Source organism: Eulemur rufifrons, chromosome 5, assembly GCF_041146395.1.
Source record: "Eulemur rufifrons isolate Redbay chromosome 5, OSU_ERuf_1, whole genome shotgun sequence".
Taxonomy (NCBI): domain Eukaryota; kingdom Metazoa; phylum Chordata; class Mammalia; order Primates; family Lemuridae; genus Eulemur; species Eulemur rufifrons.
In genome coordinates this window covers 33,790,039-33,817,924 of record NC_090987.1, presented here as the reverse complement: position 1 = coordinate 33,817,924, position 27,886 = coordinate 33,790,039, and the positions used below count along the sequence as shown (strand labels likewise).

General features: G+C 39.0%; 1 protein-coding gene across 1 annotated transcript in view; it reads left to right on the top strand.

Annotated features, from left to right (window-relative positions):
* The first annotated feature begins 296 nt into the window (after positions 1-296).
* The window catches only part of DSG2 (desmoglein 2), a 39,813-nt gene continuing 12,223 nt past the window's right edge, over positions 297-27,886 (top strand). Inside the window, exons 1-11 of the mRNA XM_069468502.1 lie at positions 297-545; positions 15,729-15,764; positions 17,236-17,370; positions 18,545-18,706; positions 18,837-18,981; positions 19,823-19,989; positions 22,023-22,160; positions 22,277-22,462; positions 23,657-23,922; positions 27,107-27,249; positions 27,545-27,772. Coding sequence (XP_069324603.1) covers positions 501-545; positions 15,729-15,764; positions 17,236-17,370; positions 18,545-18,706; positions 18,837-18,981; positions 19,823-19,989; positions 22,023-22,160; positions 22,277-22,462; positions 23,657-23,922; positions 27,107-27,249; positions 27,545-27,772 — 1,651 coding nt within the window. The 5' untranslated portion in view covers positions 297-500. The remainder of the gene's footprint in view (positions 546-15,728; positions 15,765-17,235; positions 17,371-18,544; positions 18,707-18,836; positions 18,982-19,822; positions 19,990-22,022; positions 22,161-22,276; positions 22,463-23,656; positions 23,923-27,106; positions 27,250-27,544; positions 27,773-27,886) is intronic.

The following is a 27,886-nucleotide window of genomic DNA, read 5'->3' as shown; positions in this document are numbered from 1 at the left end:
CAGCAGGCGGCGGGGCCCGATCGCAGGACCCCAGCAAGTCCCCGCTGCACAGAGCAAGGTTTGCCCTTGGGCCGGGGCCCCGCAGCCCGCGCAGCCCAGACCAAGTCCCGGGAGGGCCGTTCCACGGGAAGCAGGGAATCCGGTAGGAGAGAACGGCGGGGCGGGGCCTGCCACCCACAGTCCCCAACTCGGGGACGTCACCGTCCCAGGTGCGTGCGCGATGGGGGCGGGAGTGCACTCCGCGCCTGCCTCCTCCGCGGCGTTCCCCACCTCCCTGCGAGCAGCCCGGGCGGGCCCCAGGCTCCATTTTTCTCGCGGCGGCCACACCTGGAACCGCGCCTCTGGGCAGGGCCGCGCGGGGAACACGGCCCTGGGGCGGGGAGGGAGGGAGGGAGCGCGGGGCGGGCGGCCCAGGGGCCCAGGAGGAGCCGGTGCGCGCTCGCGAGGACGCGGGGCAGCGGCGGCGCGGAGCAGAGCGAGCGGCCGGAGGCGAGGGCGCGATGGCGCGGAGCCCGGGACGCCCGTGCGCCCTGCTGCTTCTCCTGGTAAGTGCCGGGAGCAGAGCCGCGGAGCCCGGCGGCTGGGGAGGGCACTGGCGGGCGCCAGGCTCGCGCCGCAACCTGCCCGCGCCCGCCGGGGAGTTGCCCGCCCGCCCGGCGCGCCCTCCTGGCGCCCCGAGGTGGGACAGCGCTGGGCAGGCTGCGGCGAGATCGGACCTGGGGCTTCGGAAAGTCGTCTTGGCTGGGGCGGAGGAGGCTAGGTTGGAACCTGTGGAACTTGTGTTTTTCTTCTCGGGACATCTAGGCCCTGGCGCCTTTCTCTGTGATGCGTGGGTGTAGTGAGCCCTGGGGCAAGGAACGCCGTTCCTGGGGATCTGGGGCTTTGTTTGCAGCCTTCTTGGAAGGGAAACATGGAGGCAGTAGGGAGCGACATCCGTGTCTTCTTCCAGTGTGCCTAAAGGTCCCCTCGATTCCCCAGGTTCGCTCGCCACCGCCCATGCACGTCGGTGAGCTGGGGAAACCAGGAAAATACCTGAATTCTTAGAGTGCAAAAAATGGGCAAAAAATAGTTGTTGTTTTTTTTAAGTATTGTTACAAAGCTTAACTCTTTTTTTTTTTTGTTAAAGCCACATTTATGTTAAAATCACCCACAGGATAGTTTTAGCTTAAAATACGCAAAGTTGGTGTTTTAAAACGAATTCCTAGTAGTAAAGATAATTAAACATCTGTAATAGTTTGAAGACTTTTTCGGTTAAAAGGTTATAGAAAACCAAAATGTAGAGCCATCAAATGGGGTTTTCAGAGATTACCCTCTTAAAGAGCTTCAACCATGGGGAGATGTTCAGTCCCTGGGTCTAGATTTCTTATGCTTGGTTTCTATGCTCAAATTGGATTTTAAACTCTTGGCTTTCTGTTTGTTAAAGAGATCGACCATAATTAAGAAATGTATTTGGCTTATAGGGGTTTGCTAAATGGATTTTGATAAAGTGACAGTTACCCTGCTAATATAGGTGTGGCTTCACCTTCTGGAGACTTCACAAATATATGCTCAGAGATACTTGACACAAAATTATACTCAGTTTTCTTATATAATGATTAAAATTAAAAATGCAGATACAGTGCATTGCGCACCGTTTGGGGAGTGGTAACACTTGAAGGTGCTGACTCGGGGAAGGGGGGGTGGGGAAAAAAATATGAAACTGTTGTTTTTAACTTGCACTGTTCACTTAATTTATCATGAATATTTCCCATATTATTTCATATCATTGTACAAGAAATAATGTATACATTATGAGGACATACTGTATCTAACAAGATATACTGTTAGACTCTTTGATTCTGTAAAATTAAATTGAAAAAACAAACAAACAAACAAACAAAACTTAAAAAAAAAAAATGCAGATACATTCACTGTATAAAAAGCTCTAATTTCTGAAAGATGAGCTATCCCGGAGTGTGGCGGGCGGGGGTGGGAATAAAATAATATATATATGTATAAAAAATAAAGCATAGCAGAAAAAAGCATGTTAAAATCCAATCCAGAGATTTTAGTGAACTCTCATTTGGAACAGCATGATAATTAGGATCTCCAGACCTTTGGCACACAGTTCTTTTTCATGCTCTATTTATCCATTTTATTTTGCCCATGCAACTTTCCATGCAAATTCATTTTGTTAATTAAGCTTTTTTTTTTTTTTTTTTTTGAGACAGAGTCTTGCTCTGTGTTGCTCCAGCTAGAGTAGAGTGTCGTCTTGGTAGCTCACTGAAACCTCAAACTTCTGAGCTCTAGCCATTCTCCTGCCTCAACCTCCCAAGTAGCTGGGACTACAGGCATGTCCCACCACACCTGGCTAACTTTTTTCTGTTTTTAGTAGAGACAGGGTCTCGCTCTTGCTCAGGCTGATCTTGAACTCCTGACCTCAAGCAATCCTTCCTCCTCGGCCTCCCAGAGTGCTAGGATTACAGATGTGAGCCACTATACCCAGCCTTTAATAAAACTTTTTCTAAGCCATGATTTGGGGCTTTGTTTTTGGCCTCCAGAACAGTAAAGCAACTAATTCCTTCACCTTGCTGCTTTCTGGTTAAGGAGAATTCCAAGCTGACATCACACCTGGCTCACTTTGAGGGTTAAATATTAAATTCCCTCCATATAAGAAAAGAAACTACCTTCAATCTTCAAATGGCATAGCAATCAGGCCAATTTGTACACTCACAGAGAAATAGGTTGAAAAATAGGAATATTTTTTACTTTACAATTTGATACTTTATTGGGCAGTAATAGACTGCTGCTTTAAATAGTGACTATTGCCATCTGAATAGGAGCAAAATTCTTGGATTATTCTATATATTTTCTGTAATACTTTTTGTAATGTAAATTTGAGTGTGTTTGTTTTTGCTCAGAGAACAGTGAGCAGTTCAGCGTTTCACCCATAATATGTTTGAAGTTAGAAGTGTAGTCTTTGGGTAAAAAAATGGAAAGCAACTCATCTGACAGAAGTAGTTTCTGAGGAAACAAGTCCTTTATAGGAAGGAATATAAATTGTAGTCTGTTGAGTCGGAGGTCAGTTGCAGATAACAGAATTTACTCTAGTTAGTTAAAGCAAGAAGAGATTTATTTCAGGGAATTAAGTTGACTACATAAGTGTAAGAAGAATTGAGAAAAGACTGCAGCGTGAACTGTCAGTAATGACTTCAAAACCACCCAGCAGAACCCAACCATTTAGGGAGCTGCTGCCTCTTCTGGGATCAGGAACCAGAAACCACACGGCTGCTCCCACAGTCTGGAAACTGCTGTGATCAGGATGCTACTTTCGTGGCCAGTTCCAGACCCATGTCACATCTGCTAGGTTTCATAACAACATGGATGTCTATACCTTGCCTCTTGTCACTCATTAATCTATGATACTAGAGGATAAGACTGCTGCAAAAAACCCAACTGCATCCACGGCTGTGCTTACCAGCAAAAACAGCAGGCACAGAGCTTCTGCTTCACTTCCTTCTTTCAGATGTCACCGAAATACTGATTGAACCCAAATCACATTCAGAACTGAGCCTGCAAGGGGGTCTATGATGTGTGGTCTTTAGCTTTCCTCTGCTGTACAGGGAACACCAGACGGTAACTTGAGTGTCACCCACATAGCTTTCACACATTTAGGCCAAATGTATCAAAATAGAAAAAAGAGACAATTTTCAGAATTAAACCAGAGAATCTTTCCTCTTTAAGAGTTCTTTATGTGGGATCAGTCAACTCTCAAATGGTCTGTAGATAGAATTCAGAGGGTTCCTAGAGATGACAGGGAATTAATTACATAGATATTTTCACTAACCTCTACCTGAAATTTAGTATTTCTTTATATTGGGTGTAGGAAAGACACCGCAATAGTATAAACAGTACCTGTGACTTTGTCACAGTAGAATACACAAATATTTTTACATCATATTATAGTGATTTCAGTATACCATTTATTCTGAACATCACTAAATGACTAATAGATTTTCTACTAGATCCTTAATGTGTTAATAATGAATTGCATGATATTGCTGCATCACAAATTGGTATTTTTTTCCATTTTTTATTTGTATTCATGGGGTGTAAGTGCAATTTTGTTACATTGATGTATTATTGCATTGTGGTGAAGTCAGGGCCTTCGGTGCATCCATCACTGAAGCAACACATTATACCCACCAAGCAACCTCCCATCCTCCACCCCCTTCCCACCCACCCCTCTCCTCCAAGTCTCCATCCTTCCAGACTCTGCTTCTGTGTATACATATTGTTTAGTTCGTGCTTATAAGTGAGAATGTGGGTATTTGTCTTTCTGTGTCTGAGTTTCACTTAAGATGACGACCTCCAGTTCCATCCATGTTGCTGCAAAAGACATGATTTCATTCTTTTTCACAGCTGAATAGTATTCCATTGTGTACATATACCACATTTTCTTTATCCAATCCTCCACTGATGGACACTTAGGTTGACTCCATATCTTTGCTATTGTGACAGTGCTGGGATAGACATATGAGTGCAAGCATCTTTTTTATATATTGATTTCTTTGAGCAGATACCCAGAAGTGGGATTGCTGGATCATATAGTAGTTCTGCTTTTAGTTTTTTCAGAAATTTCCATACTGTTTTCCATCGAGGTTGTACTAATTTACATTCTCACCAACAGTGTATAAGAGTTCCTTTTTCTCCACATCCTCACCAACATCTGTTATTTTTTGTCTTTTTAATAATAGCCATTCTGATTGTTATAACGTGAAATCTCATTGTAATTTTAATTTGCACCTCTCTGATGATTAGTGATGTTGAAAATTTTTTTAAATGCTTATCTTCTTTTGAAAAATGTCTATTCCTATCGTTAGCCCACTTTTTAATGGGGTTAATGGTGGGGTTTTTTGAGTTGTTTGAGTTTCTTGTAAATTCTGGATGTTAGTTCCCGGTCAGATGTATAGTTTTAAAATATTTTCTCCCATTCTGTAGGTTGTTCAGTCTTGATTATTTTTTTGTTGTTGTTGTGCAGAAGCTTTGCAATTTAAGTCCATTTGTTTATTTTTGCTTTTATTGCCTGTGCTTTTGAGGTCTTAGTCATGAATTCTTTGCCTAGACCAATGTCCAGAAGAGTTTTCCCTAGGTTTTCTTCTAGTATTTTTATAATTTCAGGTCTTACATTCAAGTCTTCAATCCATCTTGAGTTGAATTTTATATGTAGGGTGGAGTTTCATTCTTCTGCATATGGTGATCCAATTTTCTCGGCACGATTTATTGAAAAGGGTGTTCTTTCCCAAGTGTGTATTCTTATCAACTTTGTCAAAGATCAGTTGGCTATAATTATGTGGCTTTATTTCTGGAGTTTTCTGTTCTGTTCCATTAATCTATTTGTCTATTTTTTTTCTTTTTTCCTTTTCAGAGAAGCTTGTTTCTTATATGTGTCTATTTTTATAACAGTACCATGCTATTTGGTTACTGTAGCCTTGTAATATAATTTAAAGTCAGGCAATGCCATAGATCTAATTTTGTTCTTTTTGATCAAGATTGCTTTGGCTATTCTTGAGTTACGTACTGATAGGAACTTTCAAGTTGATCTAATTATCAGACAGGTGTAAGAGTGAGAATTACTGGTCTAAATTTTGCAAAATAGTTTATGAATACAACATACAAATATTTATGTGGAAAAAATTACACATTGAATAGGGATTAGCATTTTTGAAAACTGCCAAAGTATAGTAAAAACCAGAAACCTTAATTGAAATAATAAATGAGCTTTAGATCTATTTTTGCCTTTCTTAATCATAGCTTTTCTCCCCCCATCTTTCAATGTGCCACAAATTTCAATAGCTTTGATAACACCTTTGATAAACATACAGTCTGTATATGATGAAAGATTGTCTTCTCAGTTTAGTTAATCTTAAAGTATCAGAGGTATACCATATGTGACATTGTACTTTTTAAAAAATTTCAAATTATTAACAAAATTTACTGAGTTTTTAGCATATGCAAGTCTTGGTGATTAGGGTGAAGAAAGTTGGGAACAGCAGGATTTATATCATAGTCTAATGGGGAGATGAGAAATGCCCACAAAAAAAGAAACTAACCATATATATGACCACTATTGGTGAATCCCTGCCCATTGCAGGACACTAGGGGACTATGAAAAAGCCAGACATGCTCTACCTTCATAGCACTTCCAGTCTAGTAAAGGTGCGACAAGTAAATGGCTAACTTCCAAACAGGCAATGATAAGAGAAGTAATAGTAAAGAAATAAACAGTACCATGGAGCCTATAGAAGGAGCAACCAGCCCAGCACTGGACATCCCAGCCTCCTACAGTCTGCAGAGCCTTCAGGAAGAATTGGCCACTTGTGAAGAATTTTCCTATCCAAAGTGCTTTTAGCACCCACATTGAGAAACAGTCATGGGCAACTAGTAAGAGGTTCTAATTAGGAATTCATTTTACTTATTTCTATCCTCTTTTTATTTAAAGGGCAAATGCTCTGGGGTGAATTAAGCCTTGATACATACATTCACTCAACAAATATTATTGAGCACCTACTCTGTGCCAAACTTAGTTCTCGGTCTTACCTTGAAATCATGCCTTACTGTGATTGTTTTCATCAGTCAAGCAATTGCCAGCTGGCTGATTGGGGAATGAGAGGGCAGATTTTGGATGTAGATGAGAGGAGATGAGACAGTTCAAGTCCTCTACAATGCAAACTAAAAAAAATAATAAAAACAATAATGATAAATTTTCCTTACCCACTGCCTCATCTTAGTGATCTGCTCTCCTTAGACCCCAGAAGTGCTAATTGAGACACTGGACAAGACCCCTAGCTCAGTCATCCTTTAACGGTGTTCATCTTCTCTCTTGTCACATGGCTCCTTCCTTTGCTTCCCCAATATTCTAAGGTTCCTTTTACCTCTAGGAACCCACAATGGTTCTCACCAGCACCCCCCCCTCTTTTTTTGACCAAGCACAATGGAGAGTAGGCAGGAGACATATCAGACAGGAGTGGGAGGAGTGGAGGAGGAGGGTGGGTGGCAGCGCAGTGACCGAGGGGCTGCTGCACTCAGGACTGTGTGTGTGAATGCTGAGAAGCGCACCTTGGCCTGTTACGTAACCCCCACCCATTAGGGAGCCGCCCTGCCTTGGTATATCTACTGTATCTACTGTCTAGCATCTCTCCTGCCTACTCAAAGGATTTTCCTGTGATCTGAGCTTAACATCTCCATAGCCTGTCCTCTGGGAACCACATCCTTCTAGCCACCACCATCTTTCTAGCCACTCGTGCTTAAAACTTTTGCACCCTCTGATTCCTTCCCTGCGGTCCACATACAGGGCATTGCCAAGGACGAGCTTTGTCCCCGTAAGGACTCTGCCCCACCCATCCATCTCATTGCCATTCCCCTGATGCTGGTCCTCGGTACATGTCCCTGGCTTTGTACTTTAATCTTCAAACTGTCTCCCGCCTTTTATCTTGCACAGAAAATCTTCCGGAAGCACTAGTGTCATAGTCTCCCTGGTCAGAATCTGACAATGACACTCCACTCCTTGGGAGACCAGTGAAGATCCTCAGCACAACTTTCTGTCCTTATATTCTACTTGCCACTGTCATGTAGTCTGAGTGCAAACGGCACGACTTCTCAGAGCTCCATGTTCCGGCACAGGCTGTCTCTGACCGGTGCCTTCTCCTTCCTCCTCCTACCTGCACAGATACAGATTCTGCCCCCTCTCCAAAGCCAGGCCCAAGCCCAAGCCCAAGCCCATTGCCATCTCCTCCCTAAACCTCTCATGATTTCCCCAGGAGGAAGTTATTTCTGATTTTTCTGAGTTCCCCAGAACTATTTTTATAGCTGTCAGTTACATAATTAAGGTTTACTACCTCATAGTAATTTTCTTCCTGGGAATACAGTATCTGCTTAATATTATAGTAATTTATGGACACTTTATGTCTCCTACTAAACTGTAAGCATCTTCAGAGCAGGGTGTTTGTATCTTTTCTCTATAAACTAGCTACATGCCTTAGACACAGAAGTATTCTTTAAAAATATGAGTTAAAGTAGTAATATCTGTGTTTGGAAAAACTGGAACAGTAATCTGAATTTCATGTATTTAAGAGAAATATTTAATGCCCAGATAGATTGAGTAGTAAATTTTCATTTAACTTTTATACATTGAGCAATCACAAATTGCACTTCCACTATATACGCCCAACACTCTTTTAGGTGGCCATGAACTGTCCCCCACAATCATGGAGCTTACAGTGGGGGAAAGAAGAATGTGGGGAAAAGAACCTGATATTTTTTGAGTATCCGCTCACTGATTTTAGTGATAGTTCGTAATGGGCAAAGCTGAACAGAATCTAAGTTCACCTGACACCAGGTTCCTGTCAATCCAGAGGCATGGCCAGGAGTCCCCTTATGGCAGTTTGCTGCAGTCATCAGTAAGTCTGAACTTCTGGAACTAGGTAATTGATTCAGTTTCATGCCAAGTTACAATCGTTCAAAGGAAAAATGAAGAAATATAAATTAAGATTTATCTAATTTCCCAGATACAGTCCTGCAAAAGTACCCATACAGCTTTCTAAAGCTCTTGATTGTTACTGTTTTCAGTTTTGTCTGTCCACTTATTTGAGGACAGTTCAAAATGCTTGTTTCGGCTTTGGACCTGGAAGTCAGTTGGTGGTTCCTGAAGTTTGCCTTCTTGACAGCCCAGTGCCACCTAATGGTGAAAGAGGACAATCTGATGCTCTTGGTTTTCTTAAACATCTCAGTAAAAAAACATGTTTTTCTTCATTTTCTTTTTAGTGCACTTGTCAGAAATACATTCCAGCAAAAAAAGTGGAAATAGCCTCCAATTTTTGTCTATCAAGTTATGTGAAATGTCATATATACAGGTCTACTTAGATTTTTGCCTGATTCTAAAAGCATTTGTGGCAGTTACAGAAAACCCATACCAATAAAATGGCAAAATATTTTTAAATTGACAAATACTCAGGATCAGTAAAGCTTAAACTAGAAGAAGAGTTTTAAACCAGGGGAAAACATTATTTAAAGTAATCCTATTATAGTTAATTAATATTTAGTAAAGTGAAAAATCTTTTTGTGGTGGGAGTAACTCACAGTTACCGTATTTCCTGATTTAGAATATGTCTTTTCACACATCTCTCTGTGATTAAGGGCTCATTATCCAGTTTGTAAATTATCCAGGCTTTCTTCTTCCCTTTCCCTTGATAATGTGTGATTTTTACACTGGTTTTCAGAAGTGTGATCCCAGGACCAAGCAACATCGGCATCACCAGGAAAATTGTTAGAAATACAAATTCTTGGGCCTCACCCCAAACCTGCTGAATCAGCAAATCTAGGGTGGGGCTCAGTAATTTGTGTTTTATCATGGCAATTCTGATGCCACTCAAGTTTGACAACCACTGTTACCATACCTATTAGAAAATAATTGGAGTAGAAAAGATTAAATATTAAAAAGCCTACTTTATTTGTTAGCAACCCTGATTTTTTTTTTTTTAATAGTTTAGGGGCCAAGGGAATTGACGATTGACACTGAATAAAATACTGTTGACTTTTCTTGGCCTTCAGTTTGTCTATAGGACAAAAAAGGAAAAAAATAGGAGCTGTCCATGAATACACAAATACTTGAAATAAGAATTCACAGCATGATCTAACAAGTCGAGTGTAGCCTAGCATTGCTAAATCCATACTTGAAAATTCTGTGACTCAATGAAACATTTGCAAAGGAAATGTCTTCCTCGTTGTAGCTAACTTCCATGGGACTCACCTAAAATCATATTTGTTACATTAAGATTAGCTGGAACGTCTGAGGAGCAGGTGAAATGTTATGATAAAGTATGTACTTTATTACCATCAGACTTAACATATTTACTATCTAAAATTCCAATTCAGAGTTTAAAACTTAAAAAGTAGGGTTTAAAATATCGCTTTTCTTGGTTATTGCTTTTTTTAATTAGCAACTGTGAAAAATAAAATTATATATTTAAATCAGTGGTCGAGTGAGACTGCTCTAAGAATATATATATAAGTGTCTGGGCCATTTTTAAGTTGAATTTTAAAGTTGGGATTTTCTTAGTAGTAAGTTAGGATGTTTAACCACAAAATAAGAGATTTTATAAAGACTACCTTTTCTTCCCCCTTCCCCAAAGTAAGACTAATAAGAACAGACTATGGTAGGTGAAAATCTAACATAAATCTGACCTACCTCATATTTATCAGAGCAGTGCACCAAAATCATTGGTCAACCCTCACTGCACTGGCTCACCTGAACTCTTCTGAATGTGTAAGTTTCTACAGCTGCAGAGATCCTGCCAAAACCACCTCTGTGGCTACGGAGGCTACTAAGGACAAGGCCTCTGCTTTGCTGATACAAATAGAAAAACCAGGATGTGTGACCCAAGGAAATAAACAAGTGGCACTATTGCCTTTATTTTATCTCATTTTATTTCCTTTGGATTATTTCAGCTAAAGCTGCAAACACTTTAAGAAAGGATTGGGGGTGAGCCCAGGACCCTCAGGGCAATGTCTGCTTTGGCCTTCTGTACAGTAAAAGGGAGAAACAAAGAATTTAAAAACATTTTGCCTGGTCAGAAGGGTGTTTAAGACAGGGAAATAATGCAAGTGTTATATTAATCTGGTGGCCCTGAGGTGGGCGTGAGTTTAAAGACCAACCAGCAAGTACTACAGCATCCCTGTTTGGTTCGAGAAGGTGGTCCATTGACCACGCTGCTTACCTCCTCTACAAAGTTATTTCTGACTGAATGGAAATTATAAGCATTATCATGCCTCAAAGTTGAAACAGTATTTTAAACTACTTGGTCTCCCTCTACGTCCCATCTGTAATAAGACTTTTATTAGTCTGAGATAATGAAATTTAAGGGGTCACCTCACCATACAATCATAGAACTGCAGAAGAAAGCTTCTAGATCGTCTGCTTTAGAGGGAAGACTTCTTCTGATAGAGAACCTGCCGGCCAGGAGGGACTGCCAACCAATGAGTCAGGAGTCCTCCTGGATTCTTCTTGTTTAAACTCATCAAGGTGATTTCAGAACAGGAAGTCCTTTGTAAAAGTGCTGACCTTTAGAACAAAGAGTGCATTGACTGATTGTATTTTTGCAGTGATGTTTGACCTTCTCTCATGCCTCTGCCAAAAAAAAAAAAAAAATTTTTTTTTTGCTAATTGCCAAGAAGTCCAGTTTTTACAAGATGCACAAGATCCAATGGTAGAAATGAAACGAAAAAAAAAATTTTTAATGTTCAGTAAATTGGAAAAGCTTTTGAAGGTTTCTTCTGGTTCATCTGAAAATACTACTTCTTTGGATACAAGAACTAGCAGCTTACTTTTCCTCTCCAGTCTCAAAGGCATGTTGCACATGACATTTTTCTGTCACCAAGTTCCTGGTGAGAAAAAAGGAGTCATAGGTTTAATGTTTGGGAAAAACTATAACGCTCATCTTGTCCAGACACCCTTCCAATGCTTGAAATGCCTTTACAACATCCCCGTAGGGGGTCACTTAGCCTTACAGAGCAGGCATGTCCTAAGGGAAGTGCCAGGGAGCGGGAGTGGAGGGCTGCAGGGGGAGACTGTCAGCTTGTTCCATTCGTGTTGCCTGTATACACTACCAGTTGGGAGACGTGCATGATCTCCACGGTCCTCTGGAACTTGCACGACTGTCCTGACCCTGGTTATTAACAGTAGTTTCCAATCAGAAAAATGTGGTCAAGGTTTCTTAACCTCAGCACTTTGCCATTTGGAGCCAGATAATGCTTAGTTGTAGGGGCTGTCCTGTGCATTGCAGAATGTTTGGCAATGTCCCTGGTCTCTCTACCTACTAGGTGCCAGTAATGCTCATCTCCGCCCCCATCCCTCACCTCAACCCTGGTTTAAGAACCAAAAATGTCTGGAGACATTCCTCCCCATGGTGGGAGGAATGATGGACTGAAACATGTGCTCCACATTCATTGTACAAAAAAAGCACAAGAGAATTGCACCAATGCTTTGTCACCTGTGGCACTGTTTATTTGACTGAGGAAATGGTTGCCATCTTTACTCCTTTCTGAAGTAAATAATTTGGATCTGTTTCCACAGGACTCTGTCACTCATAGAACACACTCTTGAGACCAGTGGTTCTCGACTGGGGGCAATTTTGCCCTGCTCCTGCCATCATTCCTTATTAAAAACAGGCTACTGCAACAGGTGCTGTAAAAATGCACATAGCGGAACTGTTACTTAGATTCCAAGACATCCTCGATTTTAAGATGAATGTTTTTTTAACTTTTTAGTTTAACATACATATGGAAAATTGCACATATCACGAGTGCACTGAATCTTCACAAACTGAAAATGTCATGTCACCAGCAACCAGATCAAGAAACACCCTTTAGTCCCCACCACCCCCATAGGTAGCCACTGTCCTGACTTCTAACAGCATAGAGTAGCTTGGCCAGTTTTACCCAGGCTCCTTAGATACACGTCAGTTGAATAACAGCTTTTGGAGAGAAAAAAGAAACACTACCTTAAAGATGTACAGAGCCTCTAATATGCATCCCAGTTCCCTCACTAAAACCCACTGATGACTCCCAGATTTTTATCTCCAGGTATAACCTCTTTTCTGAACTCCAAACTCTTATACCCAATAAGCCATTCACGAAGAACACATAAAAACAGCTCTTGCCTCCCGTCGCACCCCTCCCTCCACACCACCCCCCTTTCCTGCCCCACCCCCAGGTTTTCCCTCCCCCACCTTTTTCAGGAAACAGTGCCTTCACTCACCCAGGTACTCAGGTCAGAATTCTAAGGGTCATCTTGACTACTCTTTCCCTCATTCATTTCATCCACAGGTTCTGTTGCCTCTGCCTTCAAAATATACACTAAGGGTGTCCACTTGCTGTCATCTTTACTGCAACCCCCAGGGTGCAAGCTAGAGTTATCTATTGCCTGGACTACTGCAGTGACCCAGTGACTACTGCCTGGTCTCCACACATTTGTTCTTGCCCCCTTAAGGTCCATTCTCCATACAGCAGCCAGAGTGAGCTTTTTCAAACATAAATTGGTTTGTTTCTCTTCCAAGCTTAAAAGTTTCCAGCGACTTCCTCTTACACCAGATAAAATCCAAAGTCCTCTCCATGACCGGGTACTGGACTTTCCCTCTGATGTCATCTTCACTGATTCACCCCTCGGGCCACACCAACCTTGATAGCGCCAACATCCTTCCCCCCTCATAGCCAGGCCGTTCCTTCTGCAGGGTCTACCTGACCTGCTCCCTCATTCCATTCAGGCCTCTGTACAGGTGTACCCCTTGCTGAGAGTCCCCCCATAGTCCTAAATCACTGTCTACCATCCTGTCTCCGCTTTAATTTTCTTTATAGCTCTTATTGCAACCTGCTTTTATCTGTCTCCCCAATATGTAAGAATCCAATAGGGTAAGAGCATTCTATTATTTATCACAGAAGCTCAGAATATTGAGGGTATGAATAAATCCAGCTTTCAGAAATCTTAAGACGAAGAACATGCAAAACAGAACTGAGGAAATACCATCCGAAATTCTATCTATTGAGTGCCAATCACTATAGTAGTTACATTTTATGTATTTAATTTGCACAACAGCCCTGCAAAATGGGTGTATCAGGCAGGTTGCTTTGAGATGCAAGTAACAAAACCCAACTAAAAGTAGGTTAAGGAAAAACAATAATATCTCATAAGAAAAGATGTCGAGTGGCTCCAAATTTGACCAATTCTGTCACTTAAAGGTGTTAAGGTTTCATTTTGGCTTCTCTACCATTTTGTTAGTTTACACCCCATGGTCATAAGATGGCCATAACCAGTCCAAATATCACATCCTTGTTGCACCATCTCCAGAGTCATTTAAAAAGGGGAGAGGGGTGTGCATATGCTTCTCTTCTGTTCAGTGAGGGGAATCTTTCCAGGATTCCCTGATATCCCATTGACCAAAATTCTCTCACACATTTATGCCTAAGCCAGCCACTGTCAAAGTGAATGAGAATATATGCCGTGCTGTGTCATAGACCAATCATTATTCAGCTCCATGAATAATGGCTGGGCAGGGTCTACCTGATTGTGCAAAATAGGGTCTGTGAACACTGAAGATGAGAGAAAGTGGCAGTTAGCTATACCACTGAAAATGTCTGCCATGGTATGTGTTGTTATTCTCACGTTACAGGTAAGGAAACTCAATGAAGCAACTTCTCTGGCAGAATCTCCTCCCACTCCCCTCTGCCCCAAGGATGGGCTAGACTTAGTGATTTACTTCCAAAAAATAGAGTGGAGAAAGGGGGAAATGGTAACTTTATAGTGGGGAAATTTTGCAAACACTACCTCAGCCTGTGATGTCATGTGGATGTCATACCCTCCCTGACAGGATGTGACAAAAGGGCACTTCAGCTCTGCTATATTCCTTCCAAAAACACATAGCCTTGGTCTGATCGTGAGAAAAACAACAGCTAAACTGAAACTGGAGGGCATCGTGCAGGGGACTCGGCCAGTATTCTTCCAAACTGTCAAGGTCATGAAAACAAGGAAGGACTAAGAATTGTCACAGACTAAAGGATACTAAGGAAATATGATAACTAAATGAAATGTGGGATCCTAGATTGGAACATTAGTGGGGAAAAATGGTAAAATCCGAATGAAGTCTGGAGTTTAGTTAACAGTACATTAAATGTATCGATATTAATTTCTTAATTTCAGCAAAATGTACCATAGTTATTTAAGATGTTAACATAAGAAAAAAATGGGTAAGGGAACTCTTGGTACTATCTTTGCAACATTTGTGTAAATCAAATTATTCCTAAATAAAAAATTTATTTTAAAAGAAGTGTTTACTTAAATTTAGGTAAATTTAAAAATTATTTTAAAGTAATTGTTGAAACTGGATGTTAACTATGTGGTGTTCATTGTACTGTTCACCCTGGTTTTGTACATGGTTTAAAATTAATGCATTAATGAAATAAAATGTGACTCTCTGCCTTCAAGATATTAGCAATCAAGAGTGACAAAATGTCTTGTGCCCACCGCTGAGACTGTAATGAATAAGGAGATTCATGGACTATAGAGAAAGTGCAGCAAAATTCAAAAAGCAGGATAGGATTTTATGGCGCAGATTTTAGAATACACTCGACTGTATTTAGAACAGTGCTGTGTAATGATGAAGTCCAACGTGTGACAGTGCCTGTGAAGAACCAAAGAGAAGAGTTGGTGGAACTGAGGATGTTGAGGAACTGAGAAGTCAGAGCATGGGCGGTCATGCGTGTGTAACCCTTAGGGATGGTGAGAATTAGCTTGGCAGGAAAGGGGGGCACATCTCATACCGATGTCCTCGAGGCAAGGGAAATGGGCTCTGGACAACACAAGGTAAAACCATAGGGTGAGGAGGAAAGGTTTGAGGAATGGCTAAGACTTCACAAGGCAGATTATTTTGTTTGTTTTTAAAAATTAGTTGTTTTCTAGAAGAGACAGTGTGGATCAAGGAGAATGCAGATTCCTCCTCTGGCCCTGGTCGTTGGGGAAAGGCAAAGAGGAAAATTAAAATTTGTTTCCTTTTGACAAAGGATAGTGGTGGTTAAACCTTTTTTTGTTGTTGTTTTTTTAATGTTTATAATATTCAAGGTGGGAGGTTATCCATTAACAATGATTTTCAACTGAATTGTGTAATAAATTGTATTAAGTATCAAATAATTTTATTTTACAGATCTGCTTTAACTTTGGAGATGGACTTCACTTTGAGGTAAGGAACCAAGGGGATTATTTCTATAATTTGGACTCAGAAGCTTAATTTCGTGGTGGACAGATTGGCTGCGCTTTACCAGATTAAAAACACACATTGCCTAGGACCCAGCTGTTCCCATTCAAACAAGTGCACAGGAATATATCCATGGATGTTCCATGCAGCATTTTTGACAATAAATATTCACCAATAGGGGAATGTTCAAACAATTTAGAGTATAGGAAAGAATGTCCGTGATGAGGTGCTGAATGAAAAATCACGGAGCAGACAGAACAAGATATATAATGTAAGTCTATTTTTATGGGGAAAAGATCTTTATACATGTGTGTATATATGTGCAGCTGTATGGTCATAAGATCAGAAAAGATATTCATCAAGCTGTTAACAGTGAATGTTCTGAAGTATGAGTGAAAAAGTAGAAGGAAGTTTTGCATCTTTACATCATAAATTTTAATGTTATCATTTGTAATGTTTTGTTATATAATTTAAATTTATTTAAAGTTATAGAAAAAGTTTTTCAAATAAAAACAAAGATGCTGGGCATGATGGCATGCACCTACAGTCCCAGCTACTTGGGAGGCTGAGGTAGGAGGCTTGCTTGAGCCCAGGAGTTCGAGGCTGTAGTGCACTATGATAGAACCTGTGCATAGCCACTGTACTCCAGCCTGGGCAACATAGTGAGATCCCATCTCTCAATACAAAAAAAAAGAAAGCAAAAGAAAAAAATTAATAACCAAAGGATTACCAGTGTAAATATTCTCAAATTTAAAAATACATGTTACATTAACAACAAAATGAGTAAAATAATGAAATAAACCTAGTATAATAATCATTTCTGATCTTAAGATACTAGGTCAGCTGTATTGAAATTTTCCTTGGATAAAACATATATTTACCTACACAACCCAACTGACAATTTATAGAATAGTTTCGACAAGGTTCTGTAAACAAGAGATGGTAAATTTAGTCCTTTACCCAATCCTGAAAACAATATATTTATTCACTGGCAGTTTTAGTAGTTTTAGTTAAATTTATACCAACAGATCACTAAGATTTAGTCTTAAAATATCTGGCAATTCATTTTTAAACCAGAAACCACAGAAAAATGAAATTTCATTTTCAATTAGTAAGCAAAAAATGTTTGACATGGTCTGTTATTTTTAATTTGTCGATTTGTAAGGCCACTAAATTACTCTTGAGTCTTTTTGAACTCTTCACTCTGGGAAACCTTTTCTTACTGTTAAAAATAAAACCCTACTGCTTTACTGGTTTGGAGACAATCTCTTGAACACCTATCAAGTGTGCTAGAATATATATATTTTCTTTTTTGAAAATGAAATCTGATTAGAAGTATAAAAACATACCTTAAAATTTGCACTGTTTTTAAAGTTTAGTAACTCATAGCATACCGTACTAATGTTTTATATTTATGATACACAGTAATCTTTTGGGCAATGTTTTATTGTTGTAGGCCTTAAACACAAGAAATGAAAATAAGTTATTTACTAAACGTACTCACTTAGTGCGGCAAAAGCGGGCCTGGATCACAGCCCCGGTGGCTCTTCGGGAGGGAGAAGATCTGTCCAAAAAGAATCCAATTGCCAAGGTACCTTCTAAAGAGGAATATGAAATATATGCATGTGATTAAAATATGGTGCGGAAGGACTTTTGTGTTTACTATAAAAGTTAAGGAAAATTATGTATTGTACTTACTAAATTTTTAAATATTCAGGATGCATTTGAAAATTAGCAGAGCTTACTCTTCAGCAGAAAGTGCCAACTTTAAGATCCTCTTTCCCCTTCTAGAAGACATAGCATCATTGGCAGAAAATATATATAACTTTGAGTTTGGATTCGACCAAGAGTCAGGGGATCTGGTACTACTTTAATCTTTGTTTAACACAGTGTTACAATGCTCAAAACAGGATATTGTCATAAAATACCATTTTCAAACTGAACTGATAGCTAATAAATAGGGTGATTATATGTCCTCATTTGCTCGGGATAGTCCTGATTTATGCCTGTTGTTGGGAAACCAATGGGAAGAATGTGTAACTAATTCTGAAGTGAGAACTGACCAGGCAGGTAGGTAGTAATGGTTTCAGTGATGTCCGAAGGAAGAAATGGAGGGACCAACAGGGGCCACGGAGAAACATTTACTAGTGAAGAATTAGAGACATGAGTCAAATTGTTTATGGAGGATAAAGAAGATAATTGCGGAAGACCCAGCAGGTTGGAAACATTATTAATTTGCTAAAGCCTTCCAAGCAGAGAAGGCACTTGACAATTTTAATCTTTCTGTGGAAAGAAGCCCGATTCATACTTTCCAGACCATTGGATGGATTTATGAAGGTGATTTTCACTCTGTGTTTCCTACCTTACATGTTAAATTTAAAATCTACTTCCTTCCCCAAAATGTACCCCAGCTATATCTTAATTTCACAGCAACTCTAAGAGGTAAGCAATATTATCTTCTCCATTTTACAGATACGGAAACTGAGGCACAGAAAGGTTAACTAACTGACTCAGTATTATATAACTAGTGCATGGCTAAGGCGGGATAAAAACCCAGGTTCTCTGATACCAGCACATGTGCTCGTGAGCCCTTGTGCTAAGCTATCTCTCCCCATCAACATCCTGACAGCCTCAAGGAAAACTTTCCATTAAAAATGTTTACCTGTAAACTATAGAGAATCACTTCTCAGCCTTTTGGCTGAGATCAAGAGTAGTAAATAATAGAGAGTTTAACCTGAAACATTCCTCTGTTATTTTTATGTTAGATACACTCTGATATTGCAGAAGAAAGAGGAATTAAAGTTACATACAGATACACTGGAAAGGGGATTACAGAGCCGCCTTTTGGTGTATTTGTCTTCAATAAAGACACTGGAGAATTGAATGTTACCAGCATCCTTGATCGAGAAGAAACACCATTTTTTCTGGTAAGAATGGTTTTATATTTATTAGTTTATAGTTTTTCTTTGGTAATAGATATGATTTGTTTTATGATTTTTTGATAGTATGGTAATTCATAAGCTTAAATCTAATTTATTATTTATGTCATGATTTCAGTTAGTAGGTTATGCTTTGGATGAAAAAGGAAAAAACCTAGAGAAACCGCTAGAACTACGCGTTAGAGTTCTTGATATCAATGACAATGAGCCGGTGTTCACACAGGACGTCTTTGTTGGGTCTGTTGAAGAGCTGAGTGCAGCACGTGAGAGTCTATTATTTATTTATGAATAAACACCCAAGGTCATTTTATCCCCACTGTGTAAATGAACACTAAATCCCACATCTTAATGGAAGTTGAGTATTGCCCACAGGACAAATAATAAGCCTATTGCTGTAGGTTCAGAACTGCTTTTCTTGCAAGTTCAAAGGACTTTACATGCCATCTTTTTTATCCTCAGAACAGATATGGTAGATTGATGTGACAGATAAGGTCTCTGTAGCAACTATTGAACTTTGCCCTGTAGCAGGAAAGCAGCCATAAACAGTATGTAAACAAATGAGCCTGGCTGTGTTCCAATAAAACTTTATTTACAAGAGCAGGTGGCTGGCCAGCTTTGGGCCTCTGACTGTAGTTTACTGACCTCTGATTTATATTGTTTTTATGGTAAGATTTATTGACAACATTGTTCAGTGCAATACTCTATATTAGGACTCAAGGGAGAGATTTCAATGATAATATAAAGAATAGTTATGCTTCTCTTGATTTGTTTGTATCTTAAATATCAGAATCATGTATCTGCTCATGTTTCTCTCTTTGTGTTGGCACTAGTACTATTATAGACAAATTTATGGGCCTCCTATAGTAATTTCTCAGGACTTCACCCTAACCTTGGCCTTGCCCTCATCTTGTTTTTCCTGCTCCTATACACCATTCACTCTTACTTCCTCATCTGGTTGAATTTTTTATCATGGTAAAATGCATGTGATTTTGATAAGCATTTGAAATCCTTTTTTGGAACAAGCTAAAATTATTAATAAAATAATAACATGTAGGTATACTTAAAGTTGAGTCTCATCTTGGACGCCTTTATTTCTAATGCCAGATACACTTGTGATGAAAATCAATGCAACAGATGCCGATGAGCCCAATACTATGAATTCTAAGATTTCCTACAGAATTGTGTCTCAGGAGCCAGCTTATCCTCCAGTGTTCTACCTAAATAAAGATACAGGAGAGATATACACAACCAGTATTACCTTGGACAGAGAGGTAAATTAATATTTTTTGTTACCTATCTTTTAAACTGTCTACTATCCTTTCCAGTTTCTCCTCTCTGTTATTCTTTTCTTATTTCTTTATTTTGTTCTGCATTCCTTACTCATAGGATAACTCTTGGATTTATCCTCATTTTAGGGATGTGCTGTCCAGAATAATAGCCATTAGCCATATGCGGCTGTTGAGCACTTGAAATGTAACTGGTCCAAATTGACATGTACTATGTGCATATTGAGATGTGTAAAATATGCCCCAGATTTGGAAGACTTAGTATGAAAAAAAGAATTCAAAATAACACTTTAGTATTATTTATGTTGACTACATGTTGAGATAATAATATTTTGGATATCATGGGTTAAATAAAATATACTTGTTTAAAATTAATATTACCTGTTTCTTTTTAAAAATGTGGCTACTAGAGGATTTAAAATTATACAGACTAGGTGTGGTGGCTGACACCTATAATCCCAGCACTTTGGGAAGCCAAGGCAGGAGCATCTCTTGAGCCCAGAAGTTTGAGGCTACAGTGAGTTATGATGACGCCACTGTACTGCAGCCTAGACAACGGAGCAATACCCTTTCTCAAAGCCTCCCCAGTCAGGATTGTGTTTACTAGAGAGTCCTAAAGCAACATTCCTCAGTTTGTGGTTCTTTAATGAAACTTCAGGAGTTTTTCCACTGCTAATACATATACAGGGTGAAGGTCGGGAGTGGAAACAGGAATCTTAGAGAATAGAAAACATTTGTAAAGGAGAGAATTATTGTAAATCTCAAATTGGAAGGAAGATTTGAGTAAGTTTTCTAGAAAGGCTATTCTCATAAACATTTTGCTTTATTTCTAACTCAAAGGGAAAATTTTAAAAGGGAGAAATAGATTTTTTACATGCTACATACATGAAGATTTTAACAATGTACAAGAGTAAAATGTTGATGATCCTAAGAACACTATGTCATCATCAAATATAAATCATCAACCCAAGTGCACTGTATTTAGTATTACATAGAAAAATGATTTAACTCTGCCCAGATGGGAAGGATTGTGCCCAACATTTCAATTGGGACTTTTGTAAAATTAAAGAATATGATTATATCTAAAATCTACTGTATGCCTTTTCACATAATACTAGAATGAAAAAGTATTACTTTGCATTAGTAGTGTTGATTTTTAACAAGCTGCTGTCTCCGAAGTATGGAAAGTTCGGCCAATAATAATGGCTGATACTTACTGGGCATTTACCACGTGCCAGGTGTTGTTCTAAGCCCTTTATATGGATTAACCCATTTAATCCACATAGAAACCCTGTGAGGCAGATCCACTTATTATCCCCATCTTACACATAAAGAACCCGAAGATCAAAGGGATTAAATGTGTGTCCAACACAGCTGGTAAGTGACAAAGCCAGAATTGGCACCCAGGCAGCTGGCTCCAGAGCCCCTGTTGTCCTGTTGTTCACTGAGTGGTTCTGCCCCACACAGGACTGGCACTGGCTGCCCTCTATACTCAGCCATGCTGAACAGAGCCATAGTAAGGGGACCACCTGGAAGAGAAGAGTTCACTTTTGAGTGAAATCTGAGACATTGTTCTCCAGGACACATTCTCTAAGAATCATCTCTCTGGGGAATTCGGTTCACCAAGTTTTTTGAGACCAGGTTTTCCTAGCTGAGAATGAAGTATGGGGTAGAAAAAACCAACTCCTCCAGTCCAGCCATCACTTCCAGTGTAGCATAAACTACATTTTGAACAGTGCTCCTTTGTACAGATTATCTCCTAATAACATCACCAATGACATATTTAAGAATTTGACTATCAACAACTCCCCTAGGTTTTTATGTGCTTCTACAAAAGTTCTACCTATAAATAAACAGAATCTTTACACAACTACTTAACAGTAGATCGTGAAACTAACTTAAAAATAAAATATCCTGTGATACATTTCCTAATGATAAAGTATGCTAAAACCAGAAAGGCAAATTAGGGAGCGATTCATTTTGATGCCAGTTGGAGTTCATTTTTCATTGCCCTGCAGGAATACAGCAGTTACTCTTTGACGGTAGAAGCAAGAGACGGCAATGGACAAGTAACAGATAAACCAGCAAAACAAGCTCAAGTTCAGATTCGCATTTTGGATGTCAATGACAATATACCAGTAGTGGAAAGTAAAATGGTAACTATTATTTTAATAAGTGTATCTATTTATATTTTAATTCTATTAATAACTAAAAATATGTCACTTAAGTTTGTATTACATTAAAATAAAAATCATGTGTTCGTGTTTTGCAGTTGGAAGGGCTGGTTGAAGAAAATCAAGTCAATGTTGAAGTTATGCGCATAAAAGTGTTTGATGCAGATGAAGTCGGCTCTGATAATTGGTTAGCAAATTTTACATTTGCATCTGGAAATGAAGGGGGTTATTTCCACATAGAAACAGATGCTCAAACTAATGAAGGAATTTTGACTCTTATTAAGGTAAGTACTGAGTGTTCAAAACTGGGATGGGACAGGTTGGTACTGGAGAGGAATCTAATACATTTTGAGCCCCAAAGACAAGTACTTTACAAACTCAACCGGCACCACAAGTGTTTGAGACAGGAACCATCTCTGTTTGTCCAAGTTCTGTGGTTTGGAAGTTGTCACACTACAGTTCAAATTGAGATCTGAGGATTCTAGTCCCAGCCAGACAGCATGATACCAGCATGGTTATTGCTTTGCACATTTCTGGTCTTGCAGGCTAATCTTTTGTGGAATCAACAGCAAACCAGATACTAATAGATAAACTAAAAAGAAGGGAAGGGCTGAGCGCGGTGGCTCACGCCTGTAATCCTCGCACTCTGGGAGGCCGAGGCGGGAGGATCCTTTGAGCTCAGGAGTTTGAGACCAGCCTGAGCAAGAGCAAGACCCCGTCTCTACTAAAAAAAAAAAAAAATAGAAAGAAATTAGCTGGACAACTAAAAACATAGAAAAAATTAGCTGGGCATGGTGGTGCATGCCTGTAGTCCCAGCTACTCGGGAGGCTGAGGCAGTAGGATCGCTTGAGCCCAGGAGTTTGAGGTTGCTGTGAGCTAGGCTGATGCCACGGCACTCTAGCCCGGGCAACAGAGTGAGATTCTATCGAAATAGATAGATAGATAGAGAGTTAGTTTTTTGTTTAAATAAATTTGAAAAAATTCCTGGTTTTTTTTTTTTTTTCTTTACTCCAGAGTTCTCAATTTTTAATATGCTAATGTGCAGTGTAAATCTATACTAGTGGGACAGAGGTAGCAGAGATACCTTTTCAACAAAATGAACCCGTGGAATACATGTTAAAGAATATTAATTTATATTGAATGTCCAGTAAGTTTTTCATTAGAAAAATCACTTCAGATTGTTACAAGTAAAATATATGTTAAATGATGTTTTAAGAATATATTTTAAAAAATGATTTTGACCTTTAGAAAAATAAACGGGGAATACTTCCTAGACATCCTTAACATTCATGAATATTCAGATTGACAGAATTTTTAATTGGTTGGTATCGATATAAGAGTTGGAATACCTAGTGCTGCTGTACTGTGTTAAATTATTATATCTAACATTAAAACCACGTGTGTGTGTATGTGTGTGTTCTATGTGTTCCAGTTGTTTTTTCCTTTTAAAGAATTCCTTTTGGCTTTGCCTTTCTAGGAAGTAGATTATGAAGAAATGAAGAATCTTGACTTCAGTATCATTGTCACTAATAAAGCAGCTTTTCACAAGTCGATTAGGAATAAATACAAGCCTACATCCATTCCCATCAAAGTGAAAGTGAAAAATGTGAAAGAAGGCATTAATTTTAAAAGCAACACAATCTCTGTCCACGCTAGCGAGAGCATGGATAGATCAAGGCGAGGCCAAGTCATTGGAAAATTTCAAGCTTTTGATGAAGATACCGGACAGCCAGCCCACGTAAAGTAAGAGAGAGTTATGAACACATTTCCTCGTTGTAAATTATTTTGATTGCCTATTCTCAAAAATCATAATGAAATTTGAACACTTCATTCCTTCACACTCCAGCATTATAGTTCCCCAAAGGTCTATAGATTAAATTTCCCAAAGTTGTGTCTGTAACTGAGAGACCAGGAGAACTTTTTACCAGAATCCTCTTTCCTTGGCCACGTGTGTGAGGATGAGGCTGGGTTACTCACTGTGGAAACAGTTCTGGCTAGAAAAAACTAAAAAGCAACAAAGGAAAAGCTCAGAAAGTAGCTTACTAAAAATCTGTCTTCATTCTAAAAGAGTATTGGAGGATAAGAACATAGCAGATAACATTTACAACAAGTTGTGCTTTACCCAAGTTTGGTTCAGAGAAATAGTTGCATAATGTAGTTTAATATGGGGAAACCAGTTTTTTTTAACACATACATCTTTGGAATTAATCTTCATTTAAACCATGCTATTTGTTTCAGAGATTGGTGAACCTTTTATAATGTTTCTCTTGATCATCGTGACCTTTACTCACAATACATTCATTGAAAACCTACTAGAGGCTGCCACTGTGCTGGAGGAGACTGCATTGTGTCCACTCTATAGTGACACCTTAGATTTGCATGATATTTTTAGATGTTCAAAGTAAACTTGCACCTTAAATCTCAGGGCCATTCCTGCTCTCTACAGAGCTATTGTTTGGGGATCCCTAGTTACAGTTATTCCAGCTGAATTTAAAGAATCCCCACCTGCCACCCTAAACACTAGTGGCTTCCTGGTCAGTGCCAGAGCTGCTCAGGTCCCTGAATGTCCTTATGCCTGTGTTCCTGTCCTAGTCTCTTGGGGCTGCTATAATAAAAATACCTTAGACTGAGTAATTTATAAACAGATTTTTTGCTCACAGTTCTGGAGGCTGGGAAGTCCAAAATCAAGGCAACATGCAACAGATCTGGTATCGGGTGAGGCTTGCTGTCTGCTTCCAAGGTGGGGCCTTCTTGCTCACGGGGCCCAAGGGAGCTCAGTGGAGCCTCTTTTATAAAGAACACTAATCTCATTTATGAATTACTTCCCAGAGGCCCCACCTCTTAGTACTGTCTTTTTGAGCATTAGGTTCACATACGAATTTTGTGGGGTTACCGACATTCAAACCATAACAGTCCCTGTGTGCCAACACTTCATAAAGCGTTGTGTTTAGAAGTGTGGCCGACTGTAGTAAGAATGAGAATGTGGAAGAAGCTCTTCAACGACTTCCTTCCTTTTAGTGAATCTCCTTTTAATAGCATTGATCAGATTACCTTTTTTCAAAATAAAATTAACAAATAGCTTCTATTATGTTGTCTACGGTGCCTTGGCGACCATCTGTGGCCGACCTTACCTGTAGGAGCCAGCCGCATTTCTCTCAAGTTATGTGGTCTAGCTGCAATTTCCATAGCTCTGTGCCTAGCAAGGCGGTCTCTAACTGAGTCCCCAAAATTGAGGATGAATTTTCTATACAATAATTTCTCACTGCTATCCACTGGGAAGTTTACATGTTCTAATTAATTACCTACCAATAATATGTGGCTATCTGTTGAAACTTCTGTTTCCCACCGAATTATTTAATTTTGGCTGCTATTTTTATTAGGGGCTATCAATATATCAAAAGATTATGTGTTCTGCCTGGAGGAATAATGAACCAGGCCTCTTTATTTCTCAAAAATGTTTTATTTAATTCTTTAGCATACAAATCACAACTTTAGAATGAGAAAGATTTTAAAGATTGGCTCTAACCTATTATTTTACAGATAAGGAATGGAAGTCACAGCTAAGTTATTTTGCAAATGTTCGCCTATTAATAATTACTGATTATCATTTTGAAATGTTGGTAAGGGCAGTAGAAAGATCATTCCCTTTGCTTTGTCATAATTTACTGTTTTTCTGATTATTCATGTGTATCAGCTACTTATGGATATTTGATATAGCCATGCTAATTAGAATGATGTATGATTTTTTACAACAGAGATGGGGCCTCACTATTGCCCAGGCTGGTCTTCAACTCCTGGGCTCAAGCAATCATCCCCCCTCAGCCTCCCAAAGTGCTAGAATTACAGGCGTGAGCCACCATGCCCAGCCTGAAAACTTCCTAAATGAGCTAACACAGAGCATTCCATTGTGAAATATGATCCTTATAACTAAGACTCTGCCTTTATCATAAGTATGAATATTGGGAAACCATTGACAGCAACTTCAGTCCAGGCTTCCAAATTTCAGACATGAAATTCAGAAATACTTGTGAAAATCCAAATGTATTATAATATTACTTACTAGTAGAAATATTAAGAGACAGAAAAATTTAGTTCAAGTATATAATTAGAATTTTTTTAAATAGCACTATAAATATTGCTGTAAATTAGCCACTCATTCCTGTGTGCTTCAACAACCACTTAATAGAAAAAAAATTATCAATTTAACTGACTGAATCAGATACTCATATATTTGGTTTGTATTTCTATTTGTATATGCTAAACCTGATGATATTAATTACATACATTTCTGAAAACACAAAATGAGTATTCTCCTTGGCTTCCCAAAGTTGCCTTCTTTCCACACTAATTCTCCTTGCTTTGAGGGAAGAAACCCAGAAATCATTTTATCAGCATTGTTTTCCCTTTTAACCAGTTCTGCCTGAAAGAAAGTTATTGCTGCTAACAATTCTATTCCAGAATTTTTAGATACTTCCATATAAGGCAATCACTGATTTTTAAAGTTGATATTTGTAAATGTTGGGAATACCCCAATAAACAATAGACTACTTATCTCCACCAGTCCTTGTTGTGTAACTAAATTATTCTCCAAAAGTTTACTCCAAATTTAAGGGAGACTAGGTCAAAGCTGTAGGACAGAGCAGCTTACAAACCTCCTGGGTTAGTGGGCTGAGGATGATCAGCCTTAATTACGTGTCTTGTATATTACAGGAAGAAGGAAGGTTCCAAGTAAGTGTGATATGCAGTAAAGAGAAGGGCTTTTAGGATGGATATTTTTGATTTTCAAGAAATTGAAAATATTCAAAACAAATGCCTATAACAAGAATATATGTAATGAGAAGAAAATTAAGCTTGAAAGAGTTGTAGATGTTAGAGATTCCCAGTTTATCCAGAATTCAAAATTAATTTTATGTTTGTTTTATAACAGATATGCAAAATTGGAAGATATAGACAATTGGGTCAGTGTGGATCCAGTCACATCTGAAATTAAACTTGCAAAAATTCCTGATTTTGAATCTAGATATGTCCAAAATGGTACATACACTGTAAAGATTTTGGCTATATCAGAAGGTAAGTTATTAAATAGATGTTTTTCTTAGTTATATATATTTAGATATTTATTTTCTAACATCAGAAAACTTTGTTTTGATCATGTGTAAAAACCTAATCTCGCTAATGAATAAACCCTCACATTTAGTGAATTAAAAGATATTACTTGGTCTGAATGTGAAACGTTTCTAGGATAGAAATTGTCCTAAGTGGTTAGTCCCTTTTTCATACCAAACTGGCAAGAAAATTCAAACTATATCCATTGTAAGCAATAGGATCAGGATACACATACTCTTTCTTTCTTTTTTTTTTTAAGATCATCCAAGAAAAACCATCACTGGCACTGTCAGGATCATGGTTGAAGACATCAATGACAATTGTCCCACACTAGTGGACCCAGTGCAGAGTATCTGTGATGATGTCCCGCATGTGAATGTTACTGCGGAGGACCTGGATGGATACCCGAACAGTGGCCCTTTCAGTTTCTCTGTCGTTGACCAACCACCCGGGATGGCAGAAAAATGGAAAATAGTACGCCAAGAAAGTAAGCAAAACCATTGGGCTACATTAAAATCCAAATGTTAAACATCATAGACATCTAAAGTATTTATAATCTAGATTCTGTTTCATCTCGTAAAGTATATTTCCAGTACAACTT